This window comes from Oryx dammah, unplaced genomic scaffold, assembly GCF_014754425.2.
Source record: "Oryx dammah isolate SB20612 unplaced genomic scaffold, SCBI_Odam_1.1 HiC_scaffold_3, whole genome shotgun sequence".
Classification (NCBI taxonomy): Eukaryota; Metazoa; Chordata; class Mammalia; order Artiodactyla; family Bovidae; genus Oryx; species Oryx dammah.
Genome location: NW_024070187.1, coordinates 83583846 through 83601329, shown reverse-complemented (window position 1 = coordinate 83601329; position 17484 = coordinate 83583846). Strand labels below are relative to the sequence as shown.

Sequence of the window (17484 nt, the reverse complement as noted above, 5' to 3'; positions counted from 1 at the left end):
AAGGTCGGTGGAGTAGTAAGGACAGTTGCCAAAAAGTCCAAGTTTAGTCTAGATAGGAAAAGGTTGAATAAAGATGATGCTATAGAGGTAAGTTGGAAACAGATAATTATAAAGATTTGAAACATCTAGTAGGGGCATTGGGAAGAATATTGAGAGGATTAAGAAAGAAAGAGGTGATGGCAGTGGTTTAGTCTCTAAGTTGTGTCCGACTCTTGCAATCACATGGACTATAGACTGTCAGGCTCCTCTGTCCATGGGATTCTCCAAGTGTGAATACTGGAGCGGGTTGCCATTTCCTTCTCCAGAGGATTTTCCCACCTGGGAATCGAACCCAGGTCTCCTGCATTGCAGGCAGATTCTTTACTGACTGAGCTATGACAAAAGCCCTGAGAAAGAGATAGTCATATATTATTAAAAATAAAATGCAAGATGTAGTCACTGGGTTGGATTGTAAATGGTAAAGAGTAGGAAGAGACCATTTAGCAGATTATTACTAGATATAGACAATAATGAGTGAAAACTAGAGTACGGTGTTCACAGAGATATCACATTAACTCATTTTTTCTTTATTTTAAATTAATTTATTTTAATTGGAGGATAATTACTTTACATTTTTGTGGTGGGTTTTGCCATACATTGATATGAATCAGGATGATTTACTTTAAATAAATTTAAATAAATCTCTGGGTTGGGAATAAAAACATACATTTATATGTACATTCATTTATATTGTTGGAAATGGGCATTTATTTTAGCTAGTGCTGTGGTGAAAAGCCTTAAAACTTACAAAAATACTGTAGTATTTCATCTTCTTCATCTGATAGCCAAAACCTTAAAAATTCCTGACATTAAAAACTTTATATTAAATGCTGCTGCTGCTAAGTCACTTCAGTCATATCTGACTTTTTGTGACCCCATGGACTGTAGCCCACCAGGCTCCTCTGTCCATGGGATTCTCCAGGCAAGAATACTGGAGTGGGCAGCCATTCCCTTCTCCAGGGGATCTTCCCGACCCAGGGATCAAATCCTGGTTTCCTGCACTCCAGGCAGATTCTTTACCATCTGAGCCACTAGGAAATGCTAAATTATACTAAATCAGATACAATAAAATATACTAAATGAGATACAATAAAAATCAGATACAATAAAATATTTACTTGGAAAATAACAAATATAATAAGATCACAGTTTACTTGAAGATTAAAAAAGCATAAGCTAGAATTACAACTTTAAGGATATATATCATAGTGTATTATTTGATTATAGGAATAGAATAAAGGTTAAAATGGCAGCATACACTTTAGCATAATGTCTTCAAGGTCCATCCATGTTGTCGAAAATGGCAGGATTTCCTTCTTTCTCGTGGGTGAATAACATTTCATTCTGAGCACATGTGTCTCTGTGTGTGTGTGTGTGTGTGTGTGCATGTCTGTGTGTATCTATGAAACATCTTTAAATAATTCGTCCATTGGTGGGCACTTAAGTTTTTTCCCTTAGCTAATTGTGAATAATGCTGCAGTCAACATGGAGCCCATATACCTCTTCTATATCCTGTTTTTATTTCCTTTGACTGTATACCCAGAAGTAGAACTGCTGGATCATACAATAGATCTATCTTTAATTGTTTTAGCAACCTTCAATGTATGTTCCATAGGGGTTAAACCAATTTACATTCCCACTGAGAGTGTACAAGCATTCACTTTTCTCCGCATTCTCACAACACTTTTCTCTTCTTGGTTATAGACTTTCTAATTGGGGTGAAGTAATATCTGATTGTGATTTTGAAATACATTTCCCTGATGATTACTGATGTTGAGTATCTTTTCCTATACCTGGTGACCATTTGGAAATCTTCTTTATAAAGGGTCTATTTTGTTCATCTGCCCATTCTTTAATTGAATTTTTTTGTATGAATTGTGCATATATTCTGGATCTTAACCCTTCATTCAATATGTGGTTACAAAACTTTTCTTCCACTCTGTAGATGGCATTTTCATCTTGTTGATTATTTCTTTTGCTGTGCAGAAGCTTTTAAGCTTGATGTAGCCCCACTTGTGATTTTTTCCTTTTGTTGTGGTCTTGATGTCATATACAAAAACATCATTTTCAAGACCAGTGCCAAGGAGTTTCTAACCTTATATTTTCTTTTAGGGATGTTATGGTATCTGGTCTTGTGTTTAAGTCATTGATACATTTAAGTCATTGATACATTGATACATTTTGAGTTGTTTTTTGTGAGTGGTCTCATTTTTTTTTTCATAGTTTATCCAGGTTTCTCAGAAAAGAAAGAAGTGACTAACATTTTCACAGTTGGTGTTTTTGTCTCCCTTGCTCCCTTGTTGACTATTAGTTGAACCCTGTGTGCTGTTCCATGGTCTATGTGTCTATTTGGGGGCCAGTACACTACTTGAAATATTGAAACTTTGTGGTAAATATGAAATTTCAAGGTGTGATTCTTTGGGCTTTTGGTAATGTCAACATTTTAACAGTATTAGTCTTCTGGTCCATGTCACATAATGACTTTCCATTTATATGTGTTTTCTTCTATTTCTACAATTTCTTATAGTTATCACTGTACAGATCTTTCACTTCATTGATTAAATTGATTTCTAATTATTTTCTTCCTTTTGATGCTATTGTGAATGGGATAGTTTTTTTCAGATGTTTCATTATTAGTACACAGTAACTAAAGTCTATACAGTGGGAGTAAGCGTCCTTATTTTGTTTCTGATTAGAGAAAAAGCTTTCAAGTGTTCACTGTTGAGTATAACGTTAGCTTTGGGTTTGTCATATATGTTCTTTATTACATTGAGATATGTTCCTTCTATACCCTATATGTTGAGGGTTTTATCATGAAAGAATGTCATATCTTGTCAAAAGTTTTTTGGACATCTATTGAGATAATCAAGTTACTTTATTGTTCATTCCATTTATCCTTGCATCACAGAGATAAATCTCACTTGGTCTTACTATATAATTCTTTTAATGTGCTCTTGAATTTGGCATGTTGATATTTTGTGGAGAATTTTTGCAACAATACTCAATCTGGATATTGACTTTAGTTTTATCTTCTTGCAATGTGATTATCTATTTGGTATCATGATCATGGTGATGACCTTGTAGGATGAGTTTGGAAATGTTCCTACCCTTCTCTTTAATTTCTAAGATTTTTTGAAGAACTGGCATTAGTTATTCTATAATATTTCATAGACTATGTCAGTGAAGCCATCAGGCCCTGGGCCTTTTGTGTGTTGATAGGTTTTTGATTACCAATTCAATTTCTTCACTTATTAGGACTGTTCAGATTTTCTACTTCTTCCTGATTCAGTCTTGGTAGGTTCTGTTTTTAAGTAGTTCTCCATTCTTCTCATATATGTATTAATAATTTCTTAGCTTATAATTATTCATGGTAGTCTCGGGATCCTATGTAATTTTTCAGTATCAGCTGTAAATGTCTCCATTTCATTTCTAACCTTATTTATTTGAGTCACTTTTTTTCTTGATTAGTCTAACTAAAGGTTTTCAATTTTATCTTTTTGAAAAGACAGAGAAGGACAAATACTGTAAGAAATCACTTGTATATGAAATCTAAAAATGCCAAACTTGTAATAACAGAGAGTAATATGGTGGTTGCCAGGACTGAGAGTTGGAAGAATAGGAGAAATGTTGTTTAAGGATACAAATTTGCATTTCTTAGTAAATAAATACTAGAGATCTAAGGTGCAGAACAGTGAATATGCATACATGCTCAGTCATGTCTGACTCTTCGTGACCTTGTGAACTATAGCCAGCCAGTCTCCTCTGTCAATGGGATTTCCCAGACTGGAATATTGGGGTGGGTTGCCATTTAAAATTTGGAATTATTCTAGTATAGAAAGTAACTTTATTTTTAATCAGAAAGGATCAAGGACCACAAGGCAAAATAATTCAGAAACAATTCCAGGCAAATATGGATTCACCAGGAGCTTTATTTAGTTAGAAGTGAATTACTCAAAAGCTGACCATACCTGTACTGCAGAAAGCCCTGGGCACCTCTTCCTCTGTGGAGCAGGTGCTCCCAGGGGGACTCATTGAAGTCAAGTTGAAGGTCCTTCACCACAGTTAGACATAACACATCCATCTGTGATATTAATTATGCAAGTTCAGGACAAAGGCATCATATGTAAAGAAACACAGCAATATGGTCTCTCAAATAAGTAACTATACAAGTGTAACTTTGGATTATAAATAGAACTCACAGAACTGTTTCATAGAACTTCCAAACTATAATACTTGACTCCTCAAGTCAGTAGTTAGTATTTTAGACAGAGTTTGGAAATTATGACAAAGTCTAAGATGAAGAATAGGATTACAGAGCTGAATGAATGACATAAAGTGATTCAGATCATTTTTTTTTCATAGTACTCATAGTCAGGAAATGAAATATTAATGAATAACCTAAATAATTCTCAAAAAGTCTGTCTGGAATAAATAAATCAGTTAGCAGAATATAATAACAAAGAACCAAAGCGAGTTGAATCTGGCAAGTAACTTCTTTCCAAGAATCTATGTTAGTAATTAACATCAAGACTAATGAAGAGTATGAGGATAATATAGTTTAATAATATCTCCTTGTCACTACTAGTACTGGCTCTATCTTATTTCCTGCTTATACAGAAAAACATTTGCACAAATATATATAATGGAAGAAATTGCCCTCATACCACCCATTCTTTCCCCAGGATCTCAAGGATGAAAAATGTTTTAAAAAATTATAAAAAATAATATAAAGTCCCTCAAAAAATTTTTAGTGATTTTTTAGTGTTGAATATTTATTAGTACAACTGACCAAAGTCCAAGATGTGAAGTTAACATGTTCAAGAGAATTGGGAGAGTGGGGTGGGTGAGGGAGGGAAATCACTCTATTAGCTAACTGTATAGTATGTGATAAGAATAATGTGCACTTTCTAATATAAAACCTGTCTACACATATAGCTCAGCAATTCCTTTTCTGGGTTTATATCCAAAATAATTGAAATTAAGATCCCAATGAAGTGTCTGTACAATATATGCATGAAAGCTCTATTCACAGGAGCCAAGAGGTTGAAGCAGCCCAAATGTCCATCAACAGAGGAAGCAATAAACAAATATATATACAAACAATAGAATATGACTCACCTTTAAAAGGAAATTCTGAAAAAAAATAATAAAAATTAAAAAAAATAAAAGGAAATTCTGACACATGTCACAACATGAATGAACCTTACATTAAGTGAAAATAACTAGTCAGAAAAAGACAAATACTGTACAATTCAACTTATAAGAAGTATCCAGAAGTATCCAGTATTGTAGAAACAGAGTAGAATGAAACTTGCCAAAGGCTGGAGAAAGAGGAAAGTAGAGTTTCTTAATGATCATAGACTTCCAGTTTTGTCAGTTGAAAACGATCTGCAGATTGGTTGCACAATGTGAGTATACTTAACACTACTATTATACTATCTACTTAGGAACAATTAAGAAAGTAAATTTTATGCCATGTGTATCTTACCACTATATTTTTGTAAGAAATCACTACTCTAATATCTCGAGACAATTTCTGATTTTCTTTCTTTTGTTGCTTGTAGTAATCCCTTCAATAATGTATGCTATGCTGTTGCTGTTTTGTGATGGGGCAAATTCTTTTTTCACAGGAAATGGAAGAGTTTGTGCAGAGCTCTGGAGAAAATGGTATTGTGGTGTTTTCTTTGGGGTCAATGGTCAGTAACATGTCAGAAGACAGAGCCAAGGTGATTGCATCAGCCTTCGCTCAAATTCCACAAAAGGTAGATACAATAACTTAATCATGGACAACTATTTAATAAGTCTGATAAACTCTGTATAGATTTGATTTTAGACATTTCCTATCAGAAAGGTAAATAATATGATAGCAGCAATTTATCTCACATATATACATATATATATGTATATATAAACCAAAATATACAAGGCAGGTGCTACGGCAGTACAGGGAGTACCTTTGATCCAGAATAATTTTAATTATTCAACATAGTGATCAAAAAGAATGATATTTAAGAGACACAGTATGAATTTTGGTGTTATTAATACAATGGTAGCATGGGCAGGAAGATTAACCAGTAAATTCTGCTTTGTCACTTGTTCCTTTTCTTTGAAGGACTTCTGAGGACACAACACACATACAGATGCTCTCGGGAGTTCAATTTTAACAATAAATGTAGTCATGCAATATTGATTCAAGTCAAACAATTCCACTTTTCATTGTTTTTGGAAGTAGGGCTTAATAATTTGTAATTTAAGAGAACATACTTCTTCAGCAGCACTAATTAACTTATTATTAAAAAATTATGCTGCTGTTGTTTAGTCATTAAGTTGTCTGAATCATTGCCATCCCATGGACTACAGCATGCTGGGCTCCTCTGTCCTTCACTATTACCCAGGGTTTGCCAAGATTCATGTTCATTGCTTTAGTGATGCTATCTAACCATGTCATCCTCTGCCAGCCCTTCTCCTTTTGCCTTCAACCTTTCCCAGATCAGAGTCTTTCCAATGAGTTATCAGGTGGCCAGAGTACTGGAGCTTCAGCGTCAGTACTTCCAATGAATATTCAAGATTGGTTTCCTTTAGGATTGACTGGTTTGATGTCCTTGCAGTCCAAGGGATTCTCAAGAATCTTCTCCAGCACCACAATTCAAAAGCATTAACTCTCCAGTGCTTAACCTTCTTTATAGACTTCCTGGGTGGCTCAGACAGTAAAGCGTAGGCCTACAATGCAGGAGACCTGGGTTCGATCCCTGGGTAGGGAAGATCCTCTGGAGAAGGAAATGGCAACCCACCCCCATACTCTTGCCTGGAAAATTCCATGGATACAGGAGCCTGGTAAGCTACAGTCCATGGGGCCACAAAGAGTAGGACATGACTGAGTGACTTCACCTTATCTTACCTTACCTAACCTTCTTTACTGTCCAACTCTCATATCCATACATGATTGCTGGAAAAAATATAGCAGATTATATGGACCTCTTTTGGTAGAGTGATGTCTCTGCTTTTAGTATTCTGTCTAGATTTGTCATAGCTTTCCTTTCAAGAAGCGAGTGTCTTTTCATTTCATGGTTGCAGTCATCATCCACAATGATTTTGGAGCCCAAGAAAATAAAATATGTCACAGCTTCCACATTTTCCCCATATATTTGCCATGAAGTGATGGGACCAGATGCCATGAATGTATTGTTTTGAATGTTGAGTTTTAAGACAGCATTTTCACTTTCCTCTTTCACCCACATCGAGTCCCTTTCAATTCAGTTCAGTCACTCAGTCGTGTCCGACTCTTTGCGACCCCATGAATTGCAGCACACCAGGCCTCCCTGTCCATCACCAACTCCCAGAGTTCACTAAAACTCATGTCCATTGAGTCAGTGATGCCATCCAGCCATCTCATCCTCTGTCGTCCCTTCTCCTCCTGCCCCCAATCCCTCCCAGCATCAGAGTCTTTTCCAATGAGTCAACTCTTCGCATGAGGTGGCCAAAGTACTGGAGTTTCAGCTTTAGCATCAGTCCTTCCAATGAACACCCAGGGCTGATCTCCTTTAGAATGGACTGGTTGGATCTCCTTGCAGTCCAAGGGACTCTCAAGAGTCTTCTCCAACACCACAGTTCAAAAGCATCAATTCTTTGGTGCTCAGTTTTCTTCACAGTCCGACTCTCACATCCATACATGACTACTGGAAAAACCATAGCTTTGACTAGATGGGCCTTTGTTGGCAAAGTAATGTCTCTGCTTTTTAATATACTATCTAGGTTGGTCATAACTTTTCTTCCAAGGAGTAAGCGTCTTTTAATTTCATGGCTGCAGTCACCATCTGCAGTGATTTTGGAGCCCCCCAAAATAAAGTCTGACACTGTTTCCACTATTTCCCCATCTATTTCCCATGAAGTGATGGGACCAGATGCCATGATCTTCGTTTTCTGAATGTTGAGCTTTAAGCCAACTTTTTCACTCTCCTCTTTCACTTTCATCAAAAGGCTTTTTAGTTCCTCTTCACTTTCTGCCATAAGGGTGGTGTCATCTGCATATCTGAGGTTATTGATATTTTTACTGGCAATCTTGATTCCAGCTTGTGAGTCACTTAGCCCAGTATTTTACATGATATACTGTGCATATGTAAGTTAAATAAGCAGAGTGACAATATACAGCTTTTTTGTACTCCTTTCCCCATTTGATCCAGTCTGTTGTTCCATGTCCAATTCTAACTCTTGCTTCTTGACCTGCATACGGGTTTCTCAAGAGACAGTTAAGGTGGTCTGGTATTCCCAACTCATTAAGAATTTTCCACAGTTTGTTGTGATCCACACAGTCAAAGGTTAACATAGTCAATGAAGCAAAAGTAGATGATTTTCTGGAATTTTCTTGCTTTTTCTATGATCTAATGAATGGTGGCAATTTGATCTCTGGTTCCTCTGCCTTTTCTAAACCTAGATTTCACATCTGGAAGTTCTTGGCTCATGTACTGCTTAGGCCGAGATAAATGATTTTTGAGTAGTACCTTGTTAGGGTGTGAAAGGAACATAATTATACAGTAGTTTAAACATTCTTCGGCATTACCCATCTTTGGGTTTGGAATAAAAACACCTTTTCCAGTCCTGTGGCCACTGTTGTGTTTTCCAAGTTTGCTGGCATATTGAGTGCAGCACTTTAACAGTATCATCTTTTAGGATTTGAAATACTTCAGCTGAAATTCCACTAGCTTTCCTCACAGTAATACTTCCTAAGGTCCCATATTCTTCACACTCCAAGAAGTATGGCTCTAGATGAATGACCACACCATCATGGTTATCCAGGTTACTAAGACCTCTTTTGTATAGATCTTCTGTGTATTCTTGCCACCTCTTCTTAATATCTTCTGCTTCTGTTAGGTCCATACCATTTCTGTCCTTTATTGTGCCCATCTTTGCATGAAATGATCCCTTGGGCTCTCTAATTTACTTGAAGAGATTTCTAGTCTTTCACATCCCATTGATTTCTCTATTTCTTTGCATCGTTCTTTTAAGAAGTCCTTCTTATCTCTCCTATCTATGCTCTGGAATTCTGCATTCAGTTGAGTATATCTTTCTTTCCCTTTCTGCCTTGGATTTCACTCCCCTTCTTTTCTCAACTATGTATAAAGCCTCTTCAGATAACCACTTTGCCTTCTGTCATTTCCTTTTCTTTGGAATTGTTTTGATCGCTGCCTCCTGTACAATATTACACACCTTTATCCACAGTTCTTCAGGCACTCTGTATATCAGATATAATCCCTTGAATCTATTCATCACCTCGACTGTATAATTATACGGGATTTGATTTCTGTCATACCTGAATGGCCTAGCGGTTTTCCCCACTTTCAATTTAAGTCTTTCTTCAATTCAAATCTGAATTTTGCACTCAGGTGCTCATGATCTGAACCACAGTCAACTCCAGGTTTTGTTCTGCTGACTGTATAGATCGTCTCCATCTTCAGCTGTAAAGAATATATTCAATCTTATTTCAGTATTGACCATCTGGTGATGTCCATGTATAGAGTCATCAGTTGTTGGAAAAGGATGTTTACTCTGACCAGTGTGTTCTCTTGACTAAAGTATGTTAGCCTTTGCCTGCTTCTTTTAGTACTACAAGGCCAAACTTGCCTCTTATCCTAGATATCTCTTGACTTCTTACTTTTACATTCCTATCCCCATGATGAAAAGACTTCTTCATTTTTTTTTTTTTTTTTTTTACCTGTTAATTCTAGAAGGTCTTGTAGGTCTTGCTGAATCAGTCGACTTCAGCTGCTTCAGCATTAGTGGTTGGGGCACAGACTTGGATTGCTGTGATGTTGAATGGTTTACCTTGGAAATGAACCAAGATCATTCTGTTGTTTTTGAGATTGCACCCAGGCACTGCATTTCAGACCTTTTTGTTAACTGTGAGGCTACTCCATTTCTTCTAAGGGATTCTTAACCACAGTACTAGATATAATGGTCATCTGAATTAAATTCATTGAACTCGACCGTTTTAGTTCATGGATTTCTAAGATGTTGATATTCACTCTTGCTATATCCTGCTTGACCATGTCCAACTACCTTGATTTCATTGGCCTCAGGATCCTATGTTCTTTACAGCCTCAGACTTTCACCACCACAACTAAGCATCATTTCTTCATTGGCCCAGTCACTTCATTCTTTCTGGAACTACTAGTAATTGCCCTCCACTCTTCCTCAACAGCATATTGGACACCTTCTGACCTAGAGAACTCATCTTCCAGTGTCATACATTTAGTCTTTCCATACTGTTCATGTGGTTCTTATGGCAAAAATACTGGAGTAGTTGTCCATTCCCTCCTCCAGTGGACCACAGCTTGTCAGAACACTCTGCTATGACCCATCTGCCCTTGGGTAGCCATGCAGAGCATGGCTCATAGCTTCATTGAGTTACACAAGCCGCTTTACCATGACAAGGTTGTGATCTATGAAGGGGATTAATAAATTATAAATAAGCCAAAATATCTATCTTCGGTGATTGACTGCATACGTTTTCTTCTTTGTATTCAAAACGTGTAAAATTCTAATAAAATAACTTCCCATTTTAACTACTTGATATAAGTAAACTCTTTTATAACAGTCAAAAATAAATCAATCAGTGAATATTGAATTTGAAAATGAGCACTAGCATATAAAGAAAGTAAATGAATATGTAGGTTATGTGTAATCTGCCACTGACTTATTGTATTAGAAATAAAACCACCTATCCATGAAAGAAAAGCTATGACAAGCCTAGACAGTGTATTAAAAAGCAAAGACAGCACTTGCCTGGAAAAGTCCATATAGTCAAAGCTATGGTTTTTCAGTAGTCATGTATGGCTGTGAGAGTTGGACCATAAAGAAGGCTGAGTGCCAAAAAATTGATGTTTTTGAATTGTGGTGTTGGAGAAGACTCTTGAGAGTCCCCTGGACAGCAGGATCAAACTGGTCAATCCTAAGTTAATTAACTTTGAATATTCATTGGAAGGACTGATGCTGAAGCTGAAGCTCCAATACCTTGGCCACCTGATGCAAAGAGATGACTCATTGAAAAAGACCTTGATGCTGAGAGAGATTAAGGGCAGGAGGGAAAGGGAGTGACAGAGGATGTGTTGCTTGGATAGCAACACCGAATCAATGGATATGAATATGAGCAACTTCTGAGAGATAGTGAAGGACAGAGAAGCCTAGCATGCTGCACTCCATGGAGTGCAAAGAGTTGGACACAACTTAGTGACTGCAAAGCAACAACAAAGCAGCTTTTTTTTTTAATACTTGAATTGGTCATTGAAAATCTCACTTGTCTCTGCCATCATGTGTACATAATTAATACATCAAACGTAGGTATTCCTATTTATGTCTTTGTATTACTAGTTACCATTACTTAATATGTCTTCACTTCCTTACATGTCATATGGAAGACATGTAATTATATGTAACTTAGTCAATTTAGAAATTATTAGTATAACTTTGAAGTTCAGCTCATAGAATAAAGTATTTCCTTTACTTTTAACAGGTGCTATGGAGATATGATGGCAAAAAACCAGATAACTTAGGACCCAACACCCGATTGTATAAATGGCTTCCCCAGAATGACCTCCTTGGTGAGATTTCTCAGAACAAATAATGAAAACATGAGTAACAGCTGAGCAGAGTGAGAGTGCTTCAACAGGAAACACACTTACAAAGCAATTATTGAAACACTGAAAAAGAAAACTTTACTACTTTATTATAATTTTCTTTGCTATGAGAAAAAAAGAACATATAAAAGTTGTCAGTTTATTCTACACAGTCACATCCCTCACAGCCAGAATCTTTACTTTAGCTGTAATTACTTCTCACAGTGAACTTTTCAATAATTTCCTGGATTGTTGTTCTGTCTCTGAATTCTTTCCTTATACTGATCATTTCCATTCTGTAGAGGTATGTTAAATGCTACTAAAAATAAGAACTCTTCTGCCATTACCAACGACTCTCAATTTTCTATAAAAAAAAAAAAAAAGCACAATCATTTTTGTGAAACAATAGCATACTTCATGATAAAATTTAGCTTTTCCTTCCTCTGGTTCCAGTGCCACTATCATTATACTTCTTTTCCCCTGACACCATTCCTATCAAACTAAATGACTTCACTATATCTTTAGGTGAATAAATTCGGGCATGCCCTCCTCTTTTTTTGCGCATGTGGTTTCTTTTACCCAGAATGGTCTTTCAAGTTGTTCACCTGCCAATCCTGGATTCATTTGTGATGTTCAAGTGACTAAGCACTTCTTTCACAAAATCTTCATTTACCCCTTCAGCAGACATAGCTGTTTCTTCTCTGAGTTCTGAAAGCAAGTTAAAAGCACTTTCAATATACATAATAATGTTATCTAAAAGATACTGCTTCTTCCCGTGCCTTATAATACCCATTTCTCATTGTATTCTGAGTTATAATTAATAATCTTACTGAAATTCACTCAATCCTAGGCCATCCAAAAACCAAAGCCTTTATAACTCATGGTGGAAGCAATGGTGTTTATGAGGCCATCTACCATGGGATCCCTATGGTGGGTACGCCTTTGTTTGCTGATCAAGCTGATAACATTGCTCGAATGAAATCCAAGGGAACAGCTGTCAGATTGGACTTGGAAACAATGTCAACAAGAGATTTGCTCAACGCATTGAAGGAAGTCATTAATAATCCTTCGTGAGTATATATATATATATTTTTTTTTTTTCTTTACTAGCTAATCTTTCTAGAGAAGTTCTCATCTGAAGGCGAGGGAGGCAGCCATGAGTCTTCACATAAGCACAATGAGGTGTAAGATTTGCTCAATGTTTTGAAAACAGACAAAAATAATGGGTTGTGAATGTCACATTAAGTTTTTTTCATGGTTTTATGGAAAAGGTTTGTCAGTGTTTTAAAGATAGTGGAGAAATTTTGAAAACTTAATCATTAGAATGAGAAGAACCATTGAAATTCTAATGGATTAAGAAACATTAAGAACAAAGTTATTGTAGGGAACCATGAACAATATGGATACTCATCTGCCCACTTTACTTTCTTTCAGCATGTGAACTTCTCAAATGTTTTAAACTCTTATAAGACGGTTTATTTTCAGCAAACCACCATGACATAATCCATTTCAAATTCCAATTACATTTACTATTTTCCAAGTTTCCTATGCTAATATTTTGACTCCATCTCTGATAAATGATAAACAGCTATAACTTTCTAACTACCCAGTTTCAAATATTTATATCCTATATCCTATTTATAAATGTGGGTATATTCTTGATTTTTTTTTTTTTTTACTGTGGTCATTTTGTCTTGTTTGGAAGAATTATAAAATCTAAACATAATTGACTTGGGAAGAGTATGTTCATATGAAAAAGTGAAAGTGCTGGTTTCTCAGTTGTGTTCGACTCTTTGGGATCCCATAGACTATATCCCATCACTCCTCAGTCCATGGAATTTTCCAGGCAAGAACATGGGAGTAGGTAGCCATTCCCCTCTCCAGAGGATCTTGCTGACCCAGGGATCAAACCAGGTTTCTGCATTGCAGGCCGATTCTTTACATCTGAGCCACCAGGGAATCCCATATATTGGGATATTCCTCTTTTAAAAACAGTTACACAATTTTTAAAGGTTATTTTCCATTTAAAGTAATTACCAAATAGTGGTTAAATTTCCAGTGTTGTATAACACCTCCTTGAGCTTATATTATTCCCAGTAATTTTGCCTCCTACTCCTCCACCTGTGTGGTTCTACTTCCCCAAATCTGGTATCCAATAGATTATTCTCTGTATCTGCTAGTCTGTAATAATATTTTGATCCCATCATTCATAAATGGTAAACAACTAGAATTTTCTAATTTACTCAATTACAACTATGTAGATACAGCTTATAAATGTAAGTATATTCAGAGTTCTTTTATTCGTGCTCATTTTTGTCTTGTTTGGAATAGATAGTTATGTTGGGATATCCCTCTTTAAAAGCCACATTTTATGAAAACAGAAATATTTAATTTCCAAATCACTTCAGGATATACATGAATTTCAATGACACGGTTATATTAATATCACAAATATGATGTATATATTCCCCCTTTTTGGTCGTAATGACTTTGTAAAGAAAGCATTTTGAGAATGTGTCAGTAATGGCAGCAAAATGCATTTTGTGTTTTATAAGCAGTGTTATTTTTTAAAATTTTATTTTTACTTTATTTTACTTTACAATACTGTATTGGTTTTGCCATACATCAACATGAATCTACCACAGGTGTATACGAACTCCCAATCCTGAATCCCCCTCCCACCTCCCACCCCATATCATCTCTCTGGATCATCCCCATGCACCAGCCCCAAGCATCCTGTATCCTGTATCGAACATAGACTGGCACTTCATTTCTTACATGATAGTATACATGTTTCAATGCCATTCTCCCAAATCATCCCACCCTCTCCCTCTCCATCAGAGTCCAAAAGTCCGTTCTATATATCTGTGTCTCTTTTGCTGTCTCACATACAGGGTCATCATTACCATCTTTCTAAATTCCATATATATGTGTTAGTATACTATATTGATGTTTTTCTTTCTGGCTTACTTCACTCTGTATAATCGGCTCCAGTTTCATCCATCTCATCAGAACTGATTCAAATGTATTCTTTTTAATGGCTGAGTAATACTCCATTGTGTATATGTACCACAGCTTTCTTATCCATTCATCTGCTGATGGACATCTAGGTGGCTTCCATATCCTGGCTATTATAAATAGTGCTGCAATGAACATTGGGGTACATGTGTCTCTTTCAATTCTGGTTTCCTCAGTGTGTATGCCCAGCAGTGGGATTGTTGGGTCATAAGGCAGTTCTATTTCCAGTTTTTTAAGGAATCTCCACACTGTTCTCCATAGTGGCTGTACTAGTTTGCATTCCCACCAACAGTGTAAGAGGGTTCCCTTTTCTCCACATCCTCTCCAGCATTTATTGCTTGTAGACTTTTGGATCACAGCCATTCTGACTGGTGTGAAATGGTACCTCATTGTGGTCTTGATATGCATTTCTCTGATAAAACTCCTAGAGGTGAACATAGGCAAAACACTCTCTGACATAAATCACAGCAAGATCCTCTATGATCCACCTCCCAGAATACTGGAAATAAAAGCAAAAATAAACAAATGGGATCTAATTAAAATTAAAAGCTTATGCACAACAGAGGAAACTATAAGTAAGGTGAAAAGACGGCCTTCTGAATGGGAGAAAACTATAGCAAATGAAGCAACTGATAAACAACTAATCTCAAAAATATACAAGCAACTTATGCAGCTCAACTCCAGAAAAATAAATGACCCAATCAAAAAATGGGCCAAAGAACTAAGTAGGCATTTCTCCAAAGAATTCATAGGGATGGCTAACAAACACATGAAAAGATGCTCAACATCACTCATTATCAGAGAAATGCAAATCAAGACCACAATGAGCAGTGTTATTTAAATTTAATTTTAGCACAGCTATTGTCCTAAGCGAGCAGCATAAAAAGCCCTTTTTTTCTTTTTTTGAAAGAAATCTTTCATTTGCTGTTTTTATGTAAATGTACATATCTCTAGTATATTTATATGCCTTTTTAATTTTTAATAATACAATATTGGTGTCAAAAATGAAAATATACTGAATGTTCATGATATGCTACATGTTGCATTTAGTAAAACAGTGTTACTTTACACATATTAAGTAACTTCTTTATTGTAGTCTATTCTTATTGTATTAAAAATATATTTCCAGGATCATTGCAGTCTTTGCAAAAACCCAGTGCTCCTCCTGTGTTTTTGACAGTAAAGGGAGAAAAGTTACTTCCATTGTTATTACTACACTGCTATGTTATAGCACTTTGTGATTTAAAGTTCATGAGCTATATCTCATTATTCTTCCTTCTTGTCTATTAGTCTGCCATTATTTCAGCAATAGAAACAAGTGTGTCTGCAATGCTTGAGAGTGAAATGTTGAGCCTTCTCCAGAAGGCTCATGACAAAGAACCAGAACAAAAATACAAGAACCAGAAAAACAATACTAGTAAACATTCACTGAGTGTCTACTGCATGCTAGGAATGCCTCTAAGAATCAATACAATATTCTCAAAATAATTAGATAAGATACTATTCCTAGCCATTTTATGTAACAATGAAAAACTGAGAAACAGATTCTATCATGATTGAGCCCTCCAAAGTAAAATTAAAAGTTTAAAAAATAAAAATGTTTTAAAATGTTAGTAAAATTAATTTTTTTTTTAAAAATCAGAGGAACAGAAAAATAAAAAAGCAGCCAACAAAGTAAGAGTCAGGAATCAAACTGAGTCAATCTACTTCCACACTTTCGACCACCACTTCACTAATGTAAGACCAGCCCTGTCTGGACATGTCTCCAAACCTCATCCCTGGTTTACCTGCTATATATAGATCATAACATTTTGAAATACATCTACCAGGTCTATTAACAATTCTTTATGAGATAATTCAAACTTTGGCAAACATATTACGAATTTCTTTCCTTTTCTTTCCCTTTGGGACAGCTCCTTCCATTCTTTAGAATACACAATCTTGTTCTCTCCTATTTTCTTTCTTTTCTTTGTAGCTTGAAACGCTATGCATTTAAGAAATCCTAGCCATAAGCTAATATCTGAATAATCACCTTGGAGAAAATTATCTGTTTTTCTTCCACTCTGTGTTGCACTCTGTTACCATCTGCAAGAAATTTTCACATATTTATCTATTATAGCTCATTCCATAAATGATAACTGTTTGATGTTCCTTCAGCTACAAAGAGAATGTGATGAGATTATCAGCCGTTCAACATGATCAGCCTATGAAGCCCTTGGACAGAGCAGTCTTCTGGATCGAGTTTGTCATGCGCCACAAAGGAGCCAAGCACTTGCGGCCAGCTATCCATGATCTCACCTGGTTCCAGTACCACTCTCTGGATGTCATTGGGTTCCTGCTGGCCTGTGTGGCAACTGCCATATTTGTCATCATGAAATGTTGTCTATTTTGTTGCTGGAAGTTTGCTAAAACAGGAAAGAAGGGGAAAAGAGACTAGCTGTATCTGAGACTCAGCGCAGGTGTCCCCAACCTCTGAGATCTAATGCCTGACGATCTGAGGTGGAGCTGATGCAATAATAGAAATAAAGTGAGCAATAAATGTAATGTGCTTGAATCATCCCAAAACCATTGTTTCCTAACCCAGTCCATGGAAAAATGGTCTTCCACGAAACTGGTTCCTGGGGCCTAAAAGTTTGGGTACTGCTGCTCTAGCAGTTCTGCCTCATAAGTAGAACTCCTCCATAAAATGATGTGGGTATGTATTGAAATTTATTATTTTAATGCAAAAGTATACTAAAAATATATGGTTGAATTTAACTGTTTTTCACATGTTGGGTGTAGAAACAAGAACAATAAAAGTCTATTGATAGTATCCATA

The 17484-nt window shown here is 36.1% G+C and overlaps 1 protein-coding gene across 2 annotated transcripts in view; it reads left to right on the top strand.

Moving 5' to 3' along the window:
• The window catches only part of LOC120862196 (UDP-glucuronosyltransferase 2B18-like), a 22694-nt gene extending 5210 nt beyond the window's left edge, over positions 1-17484 (top strand). For both annotated transcript variants that reach the window (XM_040238320.1, XM_040238319.1), the window contains exons 3-6: positions 5670-5801; positions 11546-11633; positions 12499-12718; positions 16824-17484. In XM_040238320.1, the coding sequence (XP_040094254.1) occupies positions 5670-5801; positions 11546-11633; positions 12499-12718; positions 16824-17103 (720 nt within the window). In that variant the 3' untranslated portion in view covers positions 17104-17484. The remainder of the gene's footprint in view (positions 1-5669; positions 5802-11545; positions 11634-12498; positions 12719-16823) is intronic.